At 40.6% G+C, this 18,461-nt stretch overlaps 1 protein-coding gene and 1 non-coding gene across 2 annotated transcripts in view; both read left to right on the forward strand.

Annotated features, from left to right (window-relative positions):
* Positions 1 to 18,461, forward strand: part of TSPAN7 (tetraspanin 7) — a 121,574-nt gene that overhangs the window by 87,245 nt on the left and 15,868 nt on the right. The window contains exons 2-3 of the mRNA XM_012736681.2: positions 12,657 to 12,845; positions 17,890 to 17,964. Coding sequence (XP_012592135.1) covers positions 12,657 to 12,845; positions 17,890 to 17,964 — 264 coding nt within the window. The remainder of the gene's footprint in view (positions 1 to 12,656; positions 12,846 to 17,889; positions 17,965 to 18,461) is intronic.
* On the forward strand, positions 2,026 to 2,129 carry LOC142866141 (small nucleolar RNA U13). The gene has a single exon (XR_012916201.1). It is a non-coding gene; the product is annotated as a small nucleolar RNA U13 (small nucleolar RNA).

Below are 18,461 nucleotides of genomic sequence, written 5' to 3' on the forward strand. Positions count from 1 at the left end.
TTAGGATTGAGCCAGATAGGGGTGGGGAACTTGCAGCCTCAAGGCCACATGTGGCCCTCCAGATCCCTAAATGTGGCCCCTTGACTGAATCTAAACTTCACAGAACAAATTTATTCTATAAAATTTGTATTCGGTCAAAATGCCGCACTCAAGGATCCAGAAGGCCACATGTGGCCCCAAAGCCTCAGGTTTAAAGCATTAAAGCACTTAGCATAGTGCCTAGCATTTAGTGAGTACCCTGGTTGTACATTTTTAAAGAGAGAGAGAGAGAAATCTTACTGGTATAAACACTGTTCATTCTCTTGGCTCCTAGTCATCAATTACAGACTTCATGAAGTTATAGGATGTTAGAGCTTTAAATTACTTTTCCATTAGTGTTGATACATTAGAAGGACCCTTTCCCATGCTTTCTCATTTAGTCCCCCCTTGTGGCCAAAAGCAGACATTTATGAAGCAATGTGCTGGATTAGAAGCAAATTGATCAAAGAACAGGTTTTTCTCTGAGTGTAAGTGCCCAGGCCTTAACAGGAGTCAGGCCTACTGTTTGGCCCCTTTAGTGCAGTACTACTGACAACAGACTTCACAGCCCCTAAGCTCACACTTACTCAACTGCCTGTCATCTTGTATTCAGTTCTTTAACAAATATTTACTGAGCACCTACTATGAGCAGGCATTTGTCTTGGTAATGCACCGATGAATAAGGCAAAAATTCGGCCCTCGCAGAGCTTACATTCATTTTGGGAGACAGACTAAGTAAGGTAAATAGTATACAAAGGTGATAAGTGCCATGGAGAAAATTCAGCAGGAGTCCTGCGGGAAAGCAGGGTTCTGGTTTTAAATGGGGCCATCAGGGAAGGGCTCAAGGAGGAGCAGAGACCTGAAGAAATAAGAGATCTTGGAAGTCCAAGCAGAGGGAAGAGCCAGTGCAAAGTCCTGAGGCAGAAGCATGCCAAGAGTGTTTGAGGGCCAGCGAAGAAGCCTGTGAGGCTGAGATAGAGTGAGCCAGCGGAGACTGGAGGCCATGTCAGAGGAACCAGTGAGGGTTACAAGTCAAGTAGGGCCTTGCAGGCCAGGGCAATAATATTGGCTTTCTCTCTAAAGGATGGAACGTGGTGGAAGGGTTTGTAGGAAAGAAGTGATGTTACTGGATTTAGCTTGTAACAGGATCACCCTCACTGCCGTGTTGAGAATAGGGCATGGGGGCATCAGTGGAGGCAGGGACAGATGGAGGCTTGACCCAGGATGGTAGCAGTAGAGATGGCCAAGTGTCCTCTTTGTGCTTTTCTGAAATGACTTTTTTTCTTTTTTGTCAAGAACATATTACCTTAAAGTTATTTTGTTTGCATAATTCCCTGTCAATAATAGATGTCTGAATTTTCCCCGTACATCTTATTTGGTATCAACATCACATATGTGTGCAGTGTGGGCATGTGAGTGTTGAGAGGAAAGTTAATTGAATCACTAAGAGAAATAGTTTTTTTATATATTTGTTTTCTTTAAATCATCTCAGGAGAGACTGGGTGCAGTGGCTCACACCTGTAATCCCAGCACTTTGGGAGGCTGAGGCATGAGTATTGCTTGAGGCCAGGAGTTCAAGACCATCCTGACAACATAGTGAGACCCCATCTCTACAAAAAATAAAAACTAGCTGGGCGTGGTAGTGTATACCTGTGGTCCCAGCTACTTGGGAAACTGAGGCTAGAGAATCTCTTGATCCCAGGGGTTTGAGGTTGTAGTGAGCTATGATGACACCACTGTACTCTAGCCCAGCAACAGATCAAGACCAAGAAAGAAAGAAAAGAAAGAAAGAGAGAAAGAGAGAGAGAGAAAGAAAAGAAGAAGAAGAAAGAAAGAGGAAAGGAAAGGAAGAAAGGAAGGAAGAAAGAAAAGAAAGAATCATCTGAGGAGAAAATTAGAATCCCCAAAAGCAGTTACCGCCTCACTGTTTATATGAGAATCTTGTTCTTGATTACTGCATACATGCTTTCTTCCCTAGGTGTTTTCCCATTTAATAGTAGGTCCTATATCCTTTTGCAGTTCATAAGCATGATGATTGGATTTTCACACTGATGTGTGAGATGTGCCTCCCTTGAACCTTATTACAAAGCAGGCACATTGCCCATCTGATGTGAGGGAACAAAATAGTAGGTCCTCTTCTGACATTATGTCTTGTACAGTTTCACCTGAAAAGAAACCACCCCAACCCGTCACACCCATCAATGCTTAGGCACAAAGAGCACGGGAATTCAGTGCCTTCTTCCCCATCTGAGTTCTAGCTGCTTCCAATGTATAATGTATTTATTAGGACTATGGTCTTGGTTTTGGTATTTTGAATATGATAATCCTATATAGAAATTATGCAAAAAAATTCTCCCTTTTGAAAATAACAAAATTCCAGGAAAGCCAAATCTGTTCGGCAACATAATCATGACAGAGACGTGTGCTGCTCTGTCACTGGTTGGCGTTCAGGTTCACAATTATGGAATAATTGTTAGGATTAGTTAATGTAGGCTCATTCCCATCCAGTGACTCCCGAGGACACAGCCACTTTAAGGGAGCTGAATTTGAAGAAGAGCTGTCTGCTAAGATTCATCCTGTATTTATTGTCCTCCTACTATGTGCTCCAGAGGTATATTGTGCTATAGGCACAGTGACTGGCTTTCACATTTAAAATTGGGAATCATAAATAAGCAGTGATTCTGCTTAAATGGATTAGGATAGAATGTTTAAAGGACATGTTGTCTTAGAAAATAAGGCACAGGGCATGGCTGAGGCTTATAGAGAAGGAAAGAATTTAAAGACTTTATTCCCTCCCACATGACTCTTTTTATTTATTTATTTATTTATTGGGACAGGGTCTCACTCTGTTGCCCAAGCGGGGGTGCAGTGGTATGATCATAGTTCACTGCAGCCTCCAACTCCTGGGCTCAAGTGATCCTCCTGCCTCAGCCTCCCGAGTAGGTGGGACTACAGGCGCATTCCACCACTACTAGCTACTTTTTAAAAAATATTTTTGTAGAGCCTGGGTCTTACTATGTTGTCCAGCCTTACTATGTTGAAGCCAGGCTAGTTGCAAACTCCTGACTTCAAGTGATCCTCCTGCCTCAGATTCCTAAAGTGCTGGGGTTACAGGTGTGAGCTGCCACACTTGGCCCATGTGATTCTTAAAATTAACAATACACAATTAACAATACAAGGCAGGATAAATGTGTGGTCAGCAGAAACTTTCTGTCAGCACACATTAATCACATTAATATAGTTGTAGCTCTTATTTATAAGATTACTGTAACATGATCTCTTTTCAAAGTATCTTTTCTTATTAGTGTGGAATTTGATCCATCTTTTCATGGTGTTGGTCACCTGAGGAATGGAAACAAGAGAAGTGATTTGTTCTACAACTCTTTCTTCAGTGGTGATTGGCTGGCTATCTGCTAACAATGCTAAGATTGTCGGTGCTCTTGGCATTCATGTGGCCTCTGTGTGTGTTAAGTTGTGCCAACAGATTTTAAATACAAGTGAAATCAACTTGGGGGTTTCACGGAAAAGGTGTGGCATAGAGGGAATCGCCCAAACATTAAGCTTCTGTCACTTTAATCACTACAGCTGGTCCTAATTTCTAAGTACATAATCTCCTTGGCTTTGCTGGCCCCAATTCCTAATAGGTATTTACCTATATGACATCTATTTATATATCTGGGTCATTGTGAAACTGGAGGTGTGAGCTACATTCATACAGTCTTAACCTCTGATTTGCTCACTTCCTTTCACATGTTCTTGAACACTAGAAATTGAAATAAGATACTCTCTATTAATGTAAATCAAAAACCTAAGTCTTATGGGCCAGGCGTGGTGGCTCACGCCTGTAATCCTAGCACCCTGGGGTGCCAAGGCAGGCAGATTGTTCGAGGTCAGGAGTTTGAAACCAGCCTGAGCAAGAGTGAGACCCCGTCTCTACTAAAAATAGAAAGAAATTAATTGGCCAACTAATATAATGGAGAAAAAATTAGCCGGGCATAGTGGCACATGCCTATAGTCCCAGCTACTCAGGAGGCTAAGGCAGCAAGATCGCTTGAGCCCAGGAGTTTGAGGTTGCTGTGAGCTAGGCTGATGCCACAGCACTCACTCTAGCCTGGGCAACAAAGCGAGACTCTGTCTCAAAAAAAAAAAAAAAAAAAAAAAAAACAAACCTAAGTCTTATTTTAAAATTTTTCAAGGAGAAATGAACAATGCTTATAAAGAAAAAGTAATGCCAAGAGGGTCACAATGAGCTACCCTTAACATTCCTCCCTGATATAGTGGAATGTTTCTCAGTGTACTGATACACATGGAGTTAAATTCTTTTTTTTTTTGCTTTGGGGGCTTTCTTTGGGGATTTATTTTTTAAGGTGGAGAAGACCTAAAGTCCAGAAGCTTTTAGAGTAATAAAAAAGAAATGAGAAACCAATTCATGGCTGCCCTTTCTTTCTTATTTCCCAGTGGGATATACAGAATCCCTAATAACATGTTTGGAAATTCTCTGTGACCCTATTTGTTGAATAATGAAATTAAGTATAAGGTAGAGCTTTTGGGGCCGCATTCAGAGGGGTTTAGTTATATGAGTAGTAAAAGGCTCTCTTAATAAAGTGGTATTTATTAGCTATATAGCCCTGATTTTCTGTGATAGGCCAATTTTAAAGATCTTTACCATGTTCAGACACTGTTTTTAATTCAGAAAATACTGTCATCATATGGGTCAATTTCTACCACTTCAAGGGCCCACTTCTAAGACATTAAGGAGTGTTCAGTCTCCAGTCACCTCGAGCCATCCCCCAGCTAGACTGCCACAGGCTGAATACTGAGCCCAGGCAGCACAGGCCCTTGGTGAATGCTGTTCTGTTGACCAGTGTGTTCTGTATCCTAGCTAATAGTTGAACTTGATCTTGGTCCCTCTGAAGACCATTGGGCAATTCAAAGAAACACTAAGAACTCTAGTACTAGATAGTCCCCTGTAGATGTCACTGGAGCTAGTCCTGTTACTATATAGATGACTAAGGTGCAGATATGCGATATGACTGGTCCAAGTTGATGATTGCAACTTAAAGATAAGTGAGAGAAGAAAACATTGTCTGTTGGACTTACAGCATGCCTGAAGCCATTTCCTATGAAATGATCAGTTGCTTTCACTACACACATAAAGAGCCTGTGATGGAACCACAGCCCGAGCTGGAATTTCTGACTTTTCATAATGCAGGTTGAAGCCCTTTTCATATTTGCATAAGTATCTGCGATCTGTCAGACAATCTTCATTTCATATCCTGACTGAATGGTCACTGAAAAAATCCAAATAGAAGCTAGAGTTTGTGATAAATTGCTCTAGGCTCAGGATCTAGCTCCTGAAACTTGAAGTCTATGCATTTGCTGGAGGATATAATAATATTTAAATATGAAATATAATCTCAGTGGGCTTTACTGGGCGCATGAGTAAAGACTACCATGTCAGCTCATTAGTATATCTGGAGTCAATGAATTATGCTGGTATTGTATTTCCCAGAAGTCTTTTTTTTTTTTTTTTTTTTTTTGAGACAGAGTCTCACTCTGTTGCTGGGGCAAGAGTGCCATGGTGTCAGCCTAGCTCACAGCAACCTCAAACTCCTGGGCTCAAGCAATCCTCCTGCCTCAGCCTCCTGAGTAGCTGGGACTACAGGCATGCGCCACCATGCCCGGCTAATTTTTTCTATATATATTTTTAGTTGGCCAATTAATTTCTTTCTATTTTTAGTAGAGACAGGGTCTAACTCTTGCTCAGGCTGGTCTCGAACTCCTGACCTTGAGTAATCCACCCACCTCGGCCTCCCATAGTGCTAGGATTATAGGTGTGAGCCACTGTGCCTGGCCCCCAAAAGTCTTAAAAGAGGAAAAATGTGTTTTTTTCCCCGTGTCTCCTACTTCTACTATTGGCAGCTACCTTCGTAGAATTGGCCACTCTGTTCTGTGCCTCCTGTTCCCATCTTCCAGAGTTGTCCTCCCACGTTTTAGTGACAGTAGTCTTCCTTGAGCCTTACCCTTGACTTTCCCACCATCCTCTGCTTCTTTTTCCTGAGACTCGTTGTTCTCTCAGCTGTCACTTCTGGCCTCAGCCCTCACCTGCAGGTCTGACTCACTCCCGAACTCCAGCCCCAAGTCCATAACTGCCATCTGAACATGTTACCTATGCGGCCTTTGATCACCTCAAGCCCAACAGAAAATGGGGCCTGGACCAGAGAGTCTTTGGATTTCCTATTGGTTCTCAGACTCAGTTTTAACAAATCAGCATTTAAGATTATCTCCTCTCCCTCTTCTCAACTTCCTTATCTTTTTTAATGATGCCATAAATCTCTCAGTCATGTGACATATGTTCTCTTCTTTATACCTCCCAACATGCACCAAGTACACATAGACATAAAAATGATGGATCAAAGGGTTGAATTGGCCAAAATACTTGCCTAGAGAGGAATAGTTCAAAGCATATGTCATATTGCCATTAAGATAACAGCAGCATCTTCATGTATAAAGAAAAACTTTTGTTATGCTAGTGAGCTTATGAATTTTTAGGTGTCTGTGCAAACTACAAATGGGTTCCCTGCTGGGCATTCTTCCTTCCCTCTCTTACCTAGGAGCCTCTTGCTTCCTCAGAAAGCTGACAGAACAGTGGCCTTCAGATCTAGAAAAGAGCCAACTTTCCTACCTATACTTCTGGCAGTTTATCAGTTACAGGGAGAACCTTATAAACTTTCTTTTGCTTGCTTGCCCAAAGGGACATGAATATATTTGAGATTCAGATTTGTTGTATCAGAATGTATGAGCTGGGGAGAAGCACTGGAAATCAGGTTTCTCCACCTCCTGATCTTACTGAAGAGGGAATTGAAGCCCAGAAAGGTTAGGTGATTTGCCCAAAGTCACACAGCTAATTATTAAAAAAATAAACAAACAAACAAACAAAAAACTGCAACTGAAGCCCTGATCTCCTAACCCCAAGCCCAGAGCTTTAACATTCTTTTAAATATATTGAGTCCCTTTCTGCCACCCATCAGGAGTGGGTTCTCAATCCCAGTGAAAAACAGCAGTAAATTTTGGTTCTTAGTCTATTTTATTTTTTACACCAACAAAGCAAAGGCCAACTTAGTATATTTTAAAATCTACTAAGTATACACACAAATAACTTGTAATAAAATCTTAGATTGTAAATACAATAGATTAACGCTGTTACTTCTTTAAGACTTAAAGAGAAGATCGTGAAATTATAGAAGCCTCTGGTTTCTTTGCCTTTCTGGTCACTTTATCTGCCTCTACAAAATCCGGTTCCCACATTGTGTAAAAACTCACCTACCCCTCCTTCCCCTCATCACACAGACTCATATAAGATTCAGCTGAATGAATAGTTTGTTGACTACTTTTCTTCTTAAAACCTAATGTCTGAGGAAACCTGTATTTTAATTATTTATGATATATGTGGAATTTCTGTGCCATGCATTTTTTTCTGAGTTATAAAACTGTTGGAGTGGAGGAAGGATATTTCTTTCACAGTACCTCTGTGTGTAGTCGCCAAGGAATTAACCTGTAAACCTCTGGGATGATTGAATTGTGGCTTTCACCTAAAATGCAATCTAGCTGAGATTTCTGCCTATGATCTCTTCTGTGTGTTTCTTTTGATTGGTTTTTAGATGCAGTATTTTCTATCCCATATGGCTTCTTAGGAAGGAGTCTCTTCTAGGTAGCTTATACCTCTATGATTCAATTTTTGTTGTTGTTTTTTTTCTTTAATTGCATGATATAACAACAAAAAAAAAGAACTCGTGTCATCATTAGAATAGTATGCATATCTTCTTTGAGAAGGTGGGCTTACAAACTATATATTATGGATTTAGTGAGAGAAAATTGGGACGTTACCCTCTCAGACCCAAACCTGGCACTACATGAGAGCAGCTGCAGTAATTTCATCAGAAGGTCTGTGATCTGTGTGCAGAAAAGAGAGTGGGCTCAAGTAAAATGCCTCTGAACATGTGAGAAAGATGGAAACTCTATATCCCTGGCTCCTCTATGAGGATCAGGAGGGAGGATCAGGACAGAGTCAGCAGGGAGACTTTTCAGCATTAGCCCAGTTGACCTGGCAGGAGCAAGGGGACTCATTTATGTCTGCTGCCTACTCCCCTAATATCTACCTTAGGATTAAAATGAACCTCAGTAAATCCCTCCCAGAGCATTTCAGATACCCCTTGGCATATTGTCAAACCTATCTGTAATTTTCTTTCAGTGTAATTTTAAAGTAATACGCACTATCACACAAGAGCTTTTCTAGTTCTGATCTAACTTTTCTAATACTACAGTTATAGTTTTGCTCAGCCTCATTGCCAAGCCTAAATTAGTAATAGCTAGTGGTACTTTACTACCCATAAATTTGAGCTGTGGTGTGGGCACACAGAAAGATGAGATGCTGGGAATGAGCAGGAGACTGAGAGCCTCAGCCTAGGTACTGCTGATGGAGTGGTACGCCTGCCTTCCTAGCTCGTGGTTGATTTGGGAGCATGAAACATGGTGGTGATTCTTCACCAGGTTATTCCTGCAGTTTAGCTATGGTCTCTGTTCTGTCTCCTCCTCAAACTGCAGCATTGGCTGCTTGCTAATTGATTCTTCTGAGAAAGAAGCAAAACTGCCACGGGAAAGGTAACTTGCACTCATGATTGATTTAGGAATTTGAGGTCTCTGAGGAGCTCAGACACAAAATTGCTTTGGTGAACTCTGAATTTACTCATTGTGCCTAAAAGTAGGAGAAAGACAGATGCCAAAAGAACTCATCCCTTGCTTTTGACTTTGAACTTTTAAATGTTTGAGAAGTGGCTTTCCTGTGGGTACTTGCAAAGGTGCATATAAGGGTGAGTATGTGTTGACAGGAACCAAGAAAAAAAAAATCATTGTATAGATGACTGTGACTTTTGTCTTTGTCTTTTCTTTGTATGTTTCTTATTCTTTGTAAGAAACATTTTCATACTAGGAAGAATATGAGAAAGTGCTAGTTTATCATAGTGTTTTATGGATTTTTAGCTCCTTGCTTGTAGGTTATTTTTGCCCCCTTTAACTGGCTGGAAATTTCTTCTAACATTCACCCCAAGTCCGCCACCATTACTACCATCAAATATGGTCTTACTCACCTAACGGTGCACTGCAGCCCAACCATTTTTTCTTCCTTGTCATTTAATCTTTTCTTCTTTGTTCTTAACATTGTTATTTCCCCAAGATTACTGGCCTATTCATTGGGTCACATTGGCATCCTTACCATTGCTGATAGTACCTCACAGTGGTTCAGAGAGTATAGCGGGTGGATGGCAAACATGTAACTTCTTTCCCTTTCTTAACTCTACAACTGGCTGATTATTCATTCATTCAGCCTACATGTATAGGCATTGAGTGTACAAGACACATGGCTCCTGCCCTCAAGGGGATCATAGTCCTGGCTGTGCATGGGAGAGGGATGGGGCACAGCAGGACAGTAGCATTCTGCAGAGGAAGTTTAAGGAGGCTGGGAGGAGTGGGTATAGTGTGTACCAGAAGAGTTTAGGATATAGGCAGGGAGCAATAGGAAGGAAAGGAATTTTAGGTAAGAGGATCATCATGAACAAAGGTTGGGAACCACACAGAGAATAGCTACGTTTTTCTGCAACTATGTAGAGTAAATAAAGGGCAGTGAAGGAGATAAGGCTGAAGAGATGAGTTGTGGTGCGTGCAGAAGGCCTTACATATGTGGAGTTTAGGCTTCCAAACTCAGAGCCTGGTCCATTAGGAGTGTTTGAGTATGAATAACAGTGTTGGAGAAGGCCTTTTCTCTCTGGGTTATTCTTAGATTCCTAGCACATGTGTGCTGGAAGGGGCTGGTCTAACCCAGTTTCCATACTATTCAGAGGAACATGAGTCCCTTAGAGTGTGATTGACTTGGTCAAGGTCAGGATGTTGAATGTTTTTTCTCCCATGCAATATGGTGCCCATAGTGTTGTGTTTGTTTGCACCCATTGGCAAACTTTAAGAGGCACCATTGATATCTGCAAAAAGAGTCTTTTTCCAAAAATGGAATATTTGTGTAATTTACATTATATGAACATTTTTAACACATTGGCATTGTAGGCTTCGTACTTTTCATAAGGAGAGGTTTCATATATGCTTCATATACAAAGAAATGGTTGTTTTGGGATAAATTATGTTTGAAAGGAGAAAAGGCATAAAAACAGTTTTAATACTGTTTGCCTTAAAATCAGGATTTGTGTTAAATTTGACATACTGCATATAAGATTTGTTATGGTAGTAACTGAACTTTATGAAATCACTGGTCATGGAAACGTAAGATAATAGACTTTTATACTTGATCAGTAGTGTACACTTTCATTAAAGCAATCACATTCCAATAAGGATCAGCAATAATAGTACATAGAATGCAGCTGTTCAGTTCATATCTGAAGTGCTATTGAATCTTTGGGAGAATTCCCATGAAGTCACATATCTAAATGAGACTTATATTCAGCCTAAATAATGACTACCTTAACTGAATTTTTGTTTTTGTTCAATACATTTATGTTGTGATATTTGCAGCTTTAGTTTGATAATGCTAGGGTGGAAAGTATGGGGGAAGTTTCTCTTTGGTTCTATTTTAAATGACCTTACAGTTTTTACCTGATGTAGATGTTTTGTAAATATTTGGAATTTTACAGGCTCTGTTTTATAAAATACACATTCTAAAACCCAGAGAAATTATTATTATTATTATTATTATTATTTTTGGTCAATGAATAGTAAACATTTACTCTGTGCCTGGCACTGTGCTAGGCATTAATAAAAGATAGCTGAGGATACTTATTTTCTACATAGCATTCACTGAGTTCTTACCCCTAAGGACTTGAGAGTTGATTCTTACATTTTTATTTTAGCTGGTAAAAATATTTTATATTTTTATCTGGGGGAATATGGCAGAAGAGGCTGTTCAAGGAAGGTACTTTTTTCAGCAACCACCAGGTGTCAGCAGAGGACTTGGAATTTTTTGGCAACATTTGTGTCCTTGGTTTCCTTAATTCACTTAAGGCCATCCCCATTGGAACTTTTCAAAGGCAGTTAGCCTCCACTGGGCCACGTTCTCCCAGATATTAGTGTCAAACACTTTCTCCTCAAGACTGCATCACAATAATTCACCTTTACCTAATAAAAGTAGCGTAAGTTCCTTGATCTTTTACTGATTTAAAACTTTTAATTCTCTTTCAGTGATGGTTCTACAAAGTAGAGAGGCAATTGGGGTGGGGGAGAGTCACCAAGATCTTATTGTTTTTGCTGACCTCTCGCCCCATGTAGGTAGAGCCCACCCTTACCTGATGGGGGGAAAGGTACAGGGTCCATTCTTTTTCCTGCTCAGAAAACAGTCTGATAATGGAGCTTGATGGTCCAAACTCTACAGCAAGCGATTTCAGAATGTAAACGAGAATGGCCTAGGCACCTTTACCATACCAGCCACTTGGTTCATGGTATATAGCATGTATTCGGTGGTGGTCATAGACGTTAAGGAACAGTGTGTTGATTGACAGGGGAAACCTTGGCAAAGTGGGTATCGATTCGTTTCAAGCTGATTCTTTCTAGCTTCCCATCTTGCCTCCTCACTTGAGTGGGCAGGCTGGACAGGGGTCAGAGGCATTTGGCATAAGACATTGGGCTCTAGGATGGGACAAAACTGGGGAAGGGCTCCCTCAACACACAGGTTCCTTTCAAGCCTCATGCAGTATCAGAAGTAGTAGCAGTTATAAGGCTGTCAGTTTGGATGAGTTGCTAAGCTATTGGCAAACTGAAGGAGAGACCAGCTGGGGAGATGGTTAGAGACATGAAACAACCCTGGTGGCTTCAGCAGCTGAAGCCACCAAGGTGTGTGGCCTGCAGGGGGTGGAGAGTTAGGCATAGCTTGCAGCCTCAAATCTGTCCCCTGATGTAAGGGCCTGATTGATGCAGGGTTCTAGTTTAGACATGCTGTAGGGATTTCCTTTAGACTGATCAGTGGGATTCGACAAATCGCATTACAGCTAATTCCAGGAATTATTCAGATTCTTCTGTTATTTTATATTGAATAAAGTATTGTAAACGAGACAGCACATCAATAGGGATTCAAAAATATTTGGAATATTTTGTTTTTGTGGAGATTTTTGCAATAGTAGTCAAAGAGAATCACCATGTTCTTTAAAACATTGTGCAGGATGTTCTTAACATACTGTATACACACATGCCATCAAAGAGGGCAACTGACATTCTTTCTGGGGTTGTACCCAGCTTGGTGTCAGACAATAGCTGGAGGAAGGCTCTCAGACCTGTCTTATGATATACTTTTTAAGTAGCTTTTTAAAAAAAAAAAAAAAGGAAAAGTTCTTTATTATTGGTTTGACTTCCAGTTAACATAAGAACCACATATGGGATTATGTAAGGGGCAGATCTAATAGGACAAAATCAAAGTGTCTTTACTCTATGATGCTTTTAGTCTCTGACATTTCCTGTTGCTCAGGAAATCCTACAGCAAGTACTGTCTTGCTCAGGGAAGTTTGAGTCTCCAAATTTGGCCACGTTGTTTTGTGTTGATTCTCACCTCTCTCAACAGTGGTTTTGCACTCTCTTTTCCCCCTTTTCAGATCACTGGGGTGATCCTCCTGGCTGTTGGAGTCTGGGGCAAGCTTACTCTGGGCACCTACATCTCTCTTATTGCCGAGAACTCCACAAATGCTCCCTATGTGCTCATTGGAACTGGCACCACTATTGTTGTCTTTGGCCTGTTTGGATGCTTTGCTACATGCCGTGGTAGCCCATGGATGCTGAAACTGGTGAGTATGTTACAACATAATACTGTCTTTTCAACATTTTTTTTTGTAAAAATATAAATCATATACAGGTGAAGTGGCCCTTCTTGAGGCCACAGACAATGCCTTAATATTCATTGATTTTAATTTTAGTCGAGACTCTTACCTAATCTACCCTTTAATCCCAAACACAGCCTGGCACAGTAAATCAGTCCCAGTCCCTCAAGGTAGATGATGACAAAGCAGTGGCCAACAATTGTAAAAGGCTATTTATAGCCTCATGACAAGATGCCCTGTTCCAGTTTTGAACTCTTAGAAATCTCTTCAAGCATGTGATGTACATCTTTGGTGTGCAAGGCAGCATCCTGAAGATGAGCACCCTTTCACCTCCAAGTTCCCATTGGAGATATACTTTCTGCCTTCTTGAGCCTGGCCATACATGGATGCATGTGCATGTTCACCTCTAAACCTGCACTCCTTAGCTCAGTCCTATGAGAGTTGAGCTAAGCCAGAGTCTCCCCAGTCAGATGGTTGATACAGTGCCAGGTATTGGCTACCAGGACCTATGCTGGGTGCCTATATTCTCCCCAGGACAGACAAAGCAGTGATGCTTCCCAAAGGGAAAGGATGGGCTATTGAAACTGGTGAGCAAGGACCTCTCCTCAAAAAAAAAGCTTTGTTGAAAGTGATTTATTTCAGGTGTCTCATTCCATGAACGGGGCAAGCACAGAGTCCATCAAGACCATATGACCTGTCCCTGTTTAGCCCTAGGATGTAGCAACATTTAATACCATCTAGTGATATGTCTGTGTGCTGGAGGGTGATTCACTGGAAAGGAACCACCTTCCCAACTGGCACTGGGCAGTCAGCCTCTTTGTTGGCAACCTCATGGAAGTAGTACTTGAATTGGCCACTTTCCATTCTGAAAACCATGCAGGAGGCTGATGCTTCAGCTACCACCAACTCTTCCAGGTTGGTGGAAAGGCCATAATGAGGCCATATTGAGGCACTTCTGCTGCTGTTACCTGCCACTCTATCCTAGCACCGTGAACCTACCTTCTAATACTTTCCATAGACATGAGAGTTTCTTTTGGTCTAGTGTGGTTCTTAACTCTGGATGTATGTTTAAATCACCTGGGAAACTGTTTGAAAACACCTCTGCCAGGGTCCTACCTCCAACCAGTTGAACCTAGAATCTCTGGTAGTAAGGCCCTGGCATCATATTTTCTAAAAAGTTCTTCAGGGAAGTCTATCGTACAGCCAATATTGAGAACTTCTTGTTTAATACAATGAGTAGCAAGCGGAGATTAACTTCGAAGGCATAAAAAAGAAAGATAGCTAAAAAACCATCTGTCCAAACAAAAAATAAGGAGGAGACCTGGTGATGAGACCTGACTGATTCCAACACTAACTGGCTTAAGTCTTCAGTGGCAAGGATGTAACCTTCACTGGGCCTTTGTCCCGTTATAAAAAATAGTATTGGACTAAATCACTAATGTTTCTCCCAGCCCAAATACTATGACTGAAGGAGGGCAAGCGAGAGATACTTTCATGTTCTAACTCTATGCTTGCTTTTGGGGCAGAATTGTCCCATAGCTGAGTATAATGTTATAAATAAGATGCATGTGTAAACAACGGAACAGTTATCCCTGGCCTCTTCTAGAGGTGGTTTCACAACATACTACCATTTTCTTCTTTTAACACTGGATATTTTAATGGCAGGTGAGCCTTTTGGGAGGTAGAGAAGTTTTTTGGTATTTTGGTTTGATTTTACTTGATTTTTGTCTTTTAAAATATCATTTAGATCAACTTTTTTAGATTCCACATATGTCTAAGATCATGCAGTTTTTGCCTTTCTGTGCCTAACTTACTTCGCTTAACATAATATCTTCTAGGTTTCTCCATATTGTTGTAGTACATGACAGGATTTTGTTCTTTTTATGGCTGAATAATATTCCATTATATATATATGTATATATATATATATATATATATATCTCACATTTTCTTTATCTGTGCATCTGTTGATGGACACATAGGTTGATTATGCTGCAGTAAACATGGGTGAGCAGCTATCTCTTCAACATACTGATTTCATTCCCTTTGGATATATACCCAGTAGTGGGGTTGTTGGATCTTATGGTAGTTATGTCTTTAATTTTTTAAAGAACTTCCATACTATTGTCCATAACGACTGATACTAAACATTCCCACCAAGAGTATTTAAGAATTCCCCTTTCTCTACATCCTTGTTAGCATTTGTTATTTTTTGTCCAGCAGCCAGAGAGGAGAGGAGAGAGAGGGAGAGGTTGGCCAATGGGTGCAAAGGTACAGTGACATAGAAGGAATATCTGGTGATCTAGTAGGGAGACCATAGTTAATAATAATGTATTATATATTTTAAAATAGCTAGAAGAGAGGATTTTGAATGTTCTTGGCACAAAGAAATGATAAATATTTGAGATAATGGATATGCTAATTACCCTGATTTGATCATTATATAATGTATTATATGTATTAAAACATCACACTATACCCCATAAATATGTACAATTATTACGTGTCCATAAAAAAACAAAATGAAACTTTAAAAATATCATTAAGTTCCTTTTATGTGCTAGATGCTACATGGGGTACATATTACATTTTATTTATTCCTCACCACCACCATACAGTGTAGGTTGTATTTTTGTGTTAAGTGATAGAGTCTTGGAGGTTACATAACTCGCCCGAGTTCACACAGCTAATGTGTGGAAGACTGAAATTTGAACCCATGTATGTCTCTTTCCAAAACCAGGACTATTTCTACTCTAATGTTTGCATTTGGAAAAAAACTCTAACCCCTACCACCTATATTTAATATAATATAAGCTCTTCCCAATAGGCTTTTTTTTTTTTTTTAGGCAGAGTGAGTCTCACTCTGTTGCTCCGGCTAGAGTGCCATGACATCAGCTTAGTTCATAGCAACCTCAAACTCCTGGGCTCAAGCGATCCTTCTGCCTCAGCCTCCCGAGTAGCTGGGACTACAAGCATGTGCCACCATGCCTGGCTAATTTTTTCTATGTATTTTTTTTTAGTTGGCCAATTAATTTCTTTCTAATTTTAGTAGAGACAGGGTCTCACTCTTGCTCAGGCTGGTTTTGAACTCCTGACCTTGAGCCATCTGCCCGCCTTGGCCTCCCAGAGTGCTAGGATTACAGGCGTGAGCCACCATGCCCAGCTCCCAATAGGAGGCCTTCCATAGGCGAAATAGCCACTCTCTGGAAGCTCCTGGTGGCAGAGAACTTGCTGGAGACAGAAAAGTGCTGATCTGGCTGATGAGAGCAGAGGTCACTTGATTAACTGTCAGTCTGGAATTTTATGGTCCTAATTTAACCTCATTAATTTTAAAATAACTTAAAATAACTGTGTCTATTTTATGGAGGCCCAGAGAGGCTGCCTCTTTTCTAAGAGTTAGTTCATAACAAGATGAGAACTCAAACCTATGAGGACTTTCAACCACAGAGAAAATGTCCTTTCTTCTACCTCCTGACAGTTATTTTCCTATGTGACTTTCTGGTGAAGTCTAGGCCTACTGTAAGACTCTTTCCACAGTAAAGTATGCTTCTAATTGCATTTTGTATGAAATTGAGAGAGACAAGTCATATACATGGGACATTCTACTTACAACTGCATATTTAATATTTTATGTGCCATGTAGACAATTTTGTTAATATTTAGAACAGAATTTGTATTTTAAGCCAGTATTTCCTTCTTTTAATACATGTGCCACTAGCTAAGAAAAATGATCTATGATTCTGGATACATATGTATACTTTACAAGACATATGTACACTTTACAGGTAAGTAATGTGCCCATGTGTAGTCTATCCACATTCCACACCATCATTTAGGGCCATTGCAAATGTTCAGAACCATTGTATTTCATTTTGAGATGAGAAGCAACAGATTGTAAGACGTGTCTTGTAGGTAAGGAATCAATTCTCCTTCCTTTTATCTGCTTTTCAAAGTCACAAAGATGGAAACCCTTCATATCTCATAAATACCATGTAATATCCCTGAATTGAGATATGCACACATGTGTACACACACACAATCAACTTGGGGAAATACAGGCAGCATGAGATGAGAAGCACTAAGGGTGTTAGATGGCTGCAGATGTCGTTAGTAGTGTAGCATATTTGCTTTTTGAAAGGCTATAAACTCACTGCAGCATTGGGAACAAGAAAGGCAAGTAGCCCCACAGAAAGCTGCCAAGGCTACTATGTTCAGAGATGACTGCCATACTGGAGAGGAATGTCCTCCTGTGCACATTCTGCTCTTTGTGCCCAGATGGGAGTGATACAATTCCAAATGAAGCAGTTTTGTAGCTGTTTTGTCTGAGACATGGTTAAGGAAACTGGAGATATGAAGAGAAGCAGCAGGTTCACATCCTCGCTGTGTCACATACATGAAGGGCTAGTGTAGAGAACAGAGGTGGGGCTGGTTCTTATATCTCCTGAAAGCAGAACCAACAGCAGCAAGTGGAAGTTAAAAGTAGACAGACTTGTGGCCAAGGGAAACGAAGTCTTTCCAACAATTGGAACAGTTTCAAAACAGAACAGGCTGCAGGGGGTGGGCTTGCAGATGTTAGATGACCATCATGAGGAAGGTGGTTAGGAGGGACCCCCAGACAGGGCAGAACTGTGTCCTGTGAATTCCAAAGCAGCTTTTTTTTTTTTTTCCTAGCTCAAAGATTCTAGTGTTACAAATAGTGGATAGCTTAGTTATAAAAGGCCTTTCCAGGCTTCTCCTGATTGAGCTGAGCTGACAGGCGCAATGCTAGTCTCTCAATGAGCTCCCCTTAGCATGTGTACCCTAAAATGCTTATGCATATTAAACTCACCTCCCTATATTGAGGTTTATGTGTGTAAATCTGAAGAAGGACATTTTTTTAACTTTTTCTAAACTTTGTCTAAGGAGTGTGAGGATTTGTCTAATTCCCCCTGAGAGGAAGTAACCTGCCCTGCAGAAGCCTTCTTTTTAGTCCTGACATATCTGACTTTGTCCTTGTCCACTTGATTTTCAGTATGCCATGTTTCTGTCACTGGTGTTCCTGGCTGAGCTCGTAGCTGGCATTTCAGGGTTTGTGTTTCGTCATGAGGTGAGTATACAAGAAGTGGAGAACTCAGTAAAGGGTCTTTGGGAGGAGGATTTTTGAAACCTCTTGAAATGTGTAAAGGGTGCATATGCTACCTGGTTTCCCCCGTGGTATTGCTGTTTTCCAAATGTCATGTAATAGGACCTGAAACTCCAGTGAAATTTAAATGCAGGAATTTCACCAAACTCAAAACCTAAATTGTTGATCTTCACTATATTTCTCCATGTAGCTATTACATAAAATGATTTGCTACCTGTTTTAAAGCAATGACCTTCAATATATATTAAATACTCCTTTAAAAATAATAGCTGCTTCAACAAGGCACAAATGTGTATCTGTGTAACAAGATTGTTGAGACTGCAAAGGCAAGCCAAACTAACTGTCTCGCTGCCTCAAAAATCCATTATTGTACCCTCTGTAAATAGGAAGAAGGCCAGAAGTAGATACACAAGTGTGAAAAAGTAAAATACAGGTGAAAAACACACTGACGTAGTGTGGGT

The sequence above is a fragment of the Microcebus murinus genome, chromosome X (genome assembly GCF_040939455.1).
Source record: "Microcebus murinus isolate Inina chromosome X, M.murinus_Inina_mat1.0, whole genome shotgun sequence".
Taxonomy (NCBI): domain Eukaryota; kingdom Metazoa; phylum Chordata; class Mammalia; order Primates; family Cheirogaleidae; genus Microcebus; species Microcebus murinus.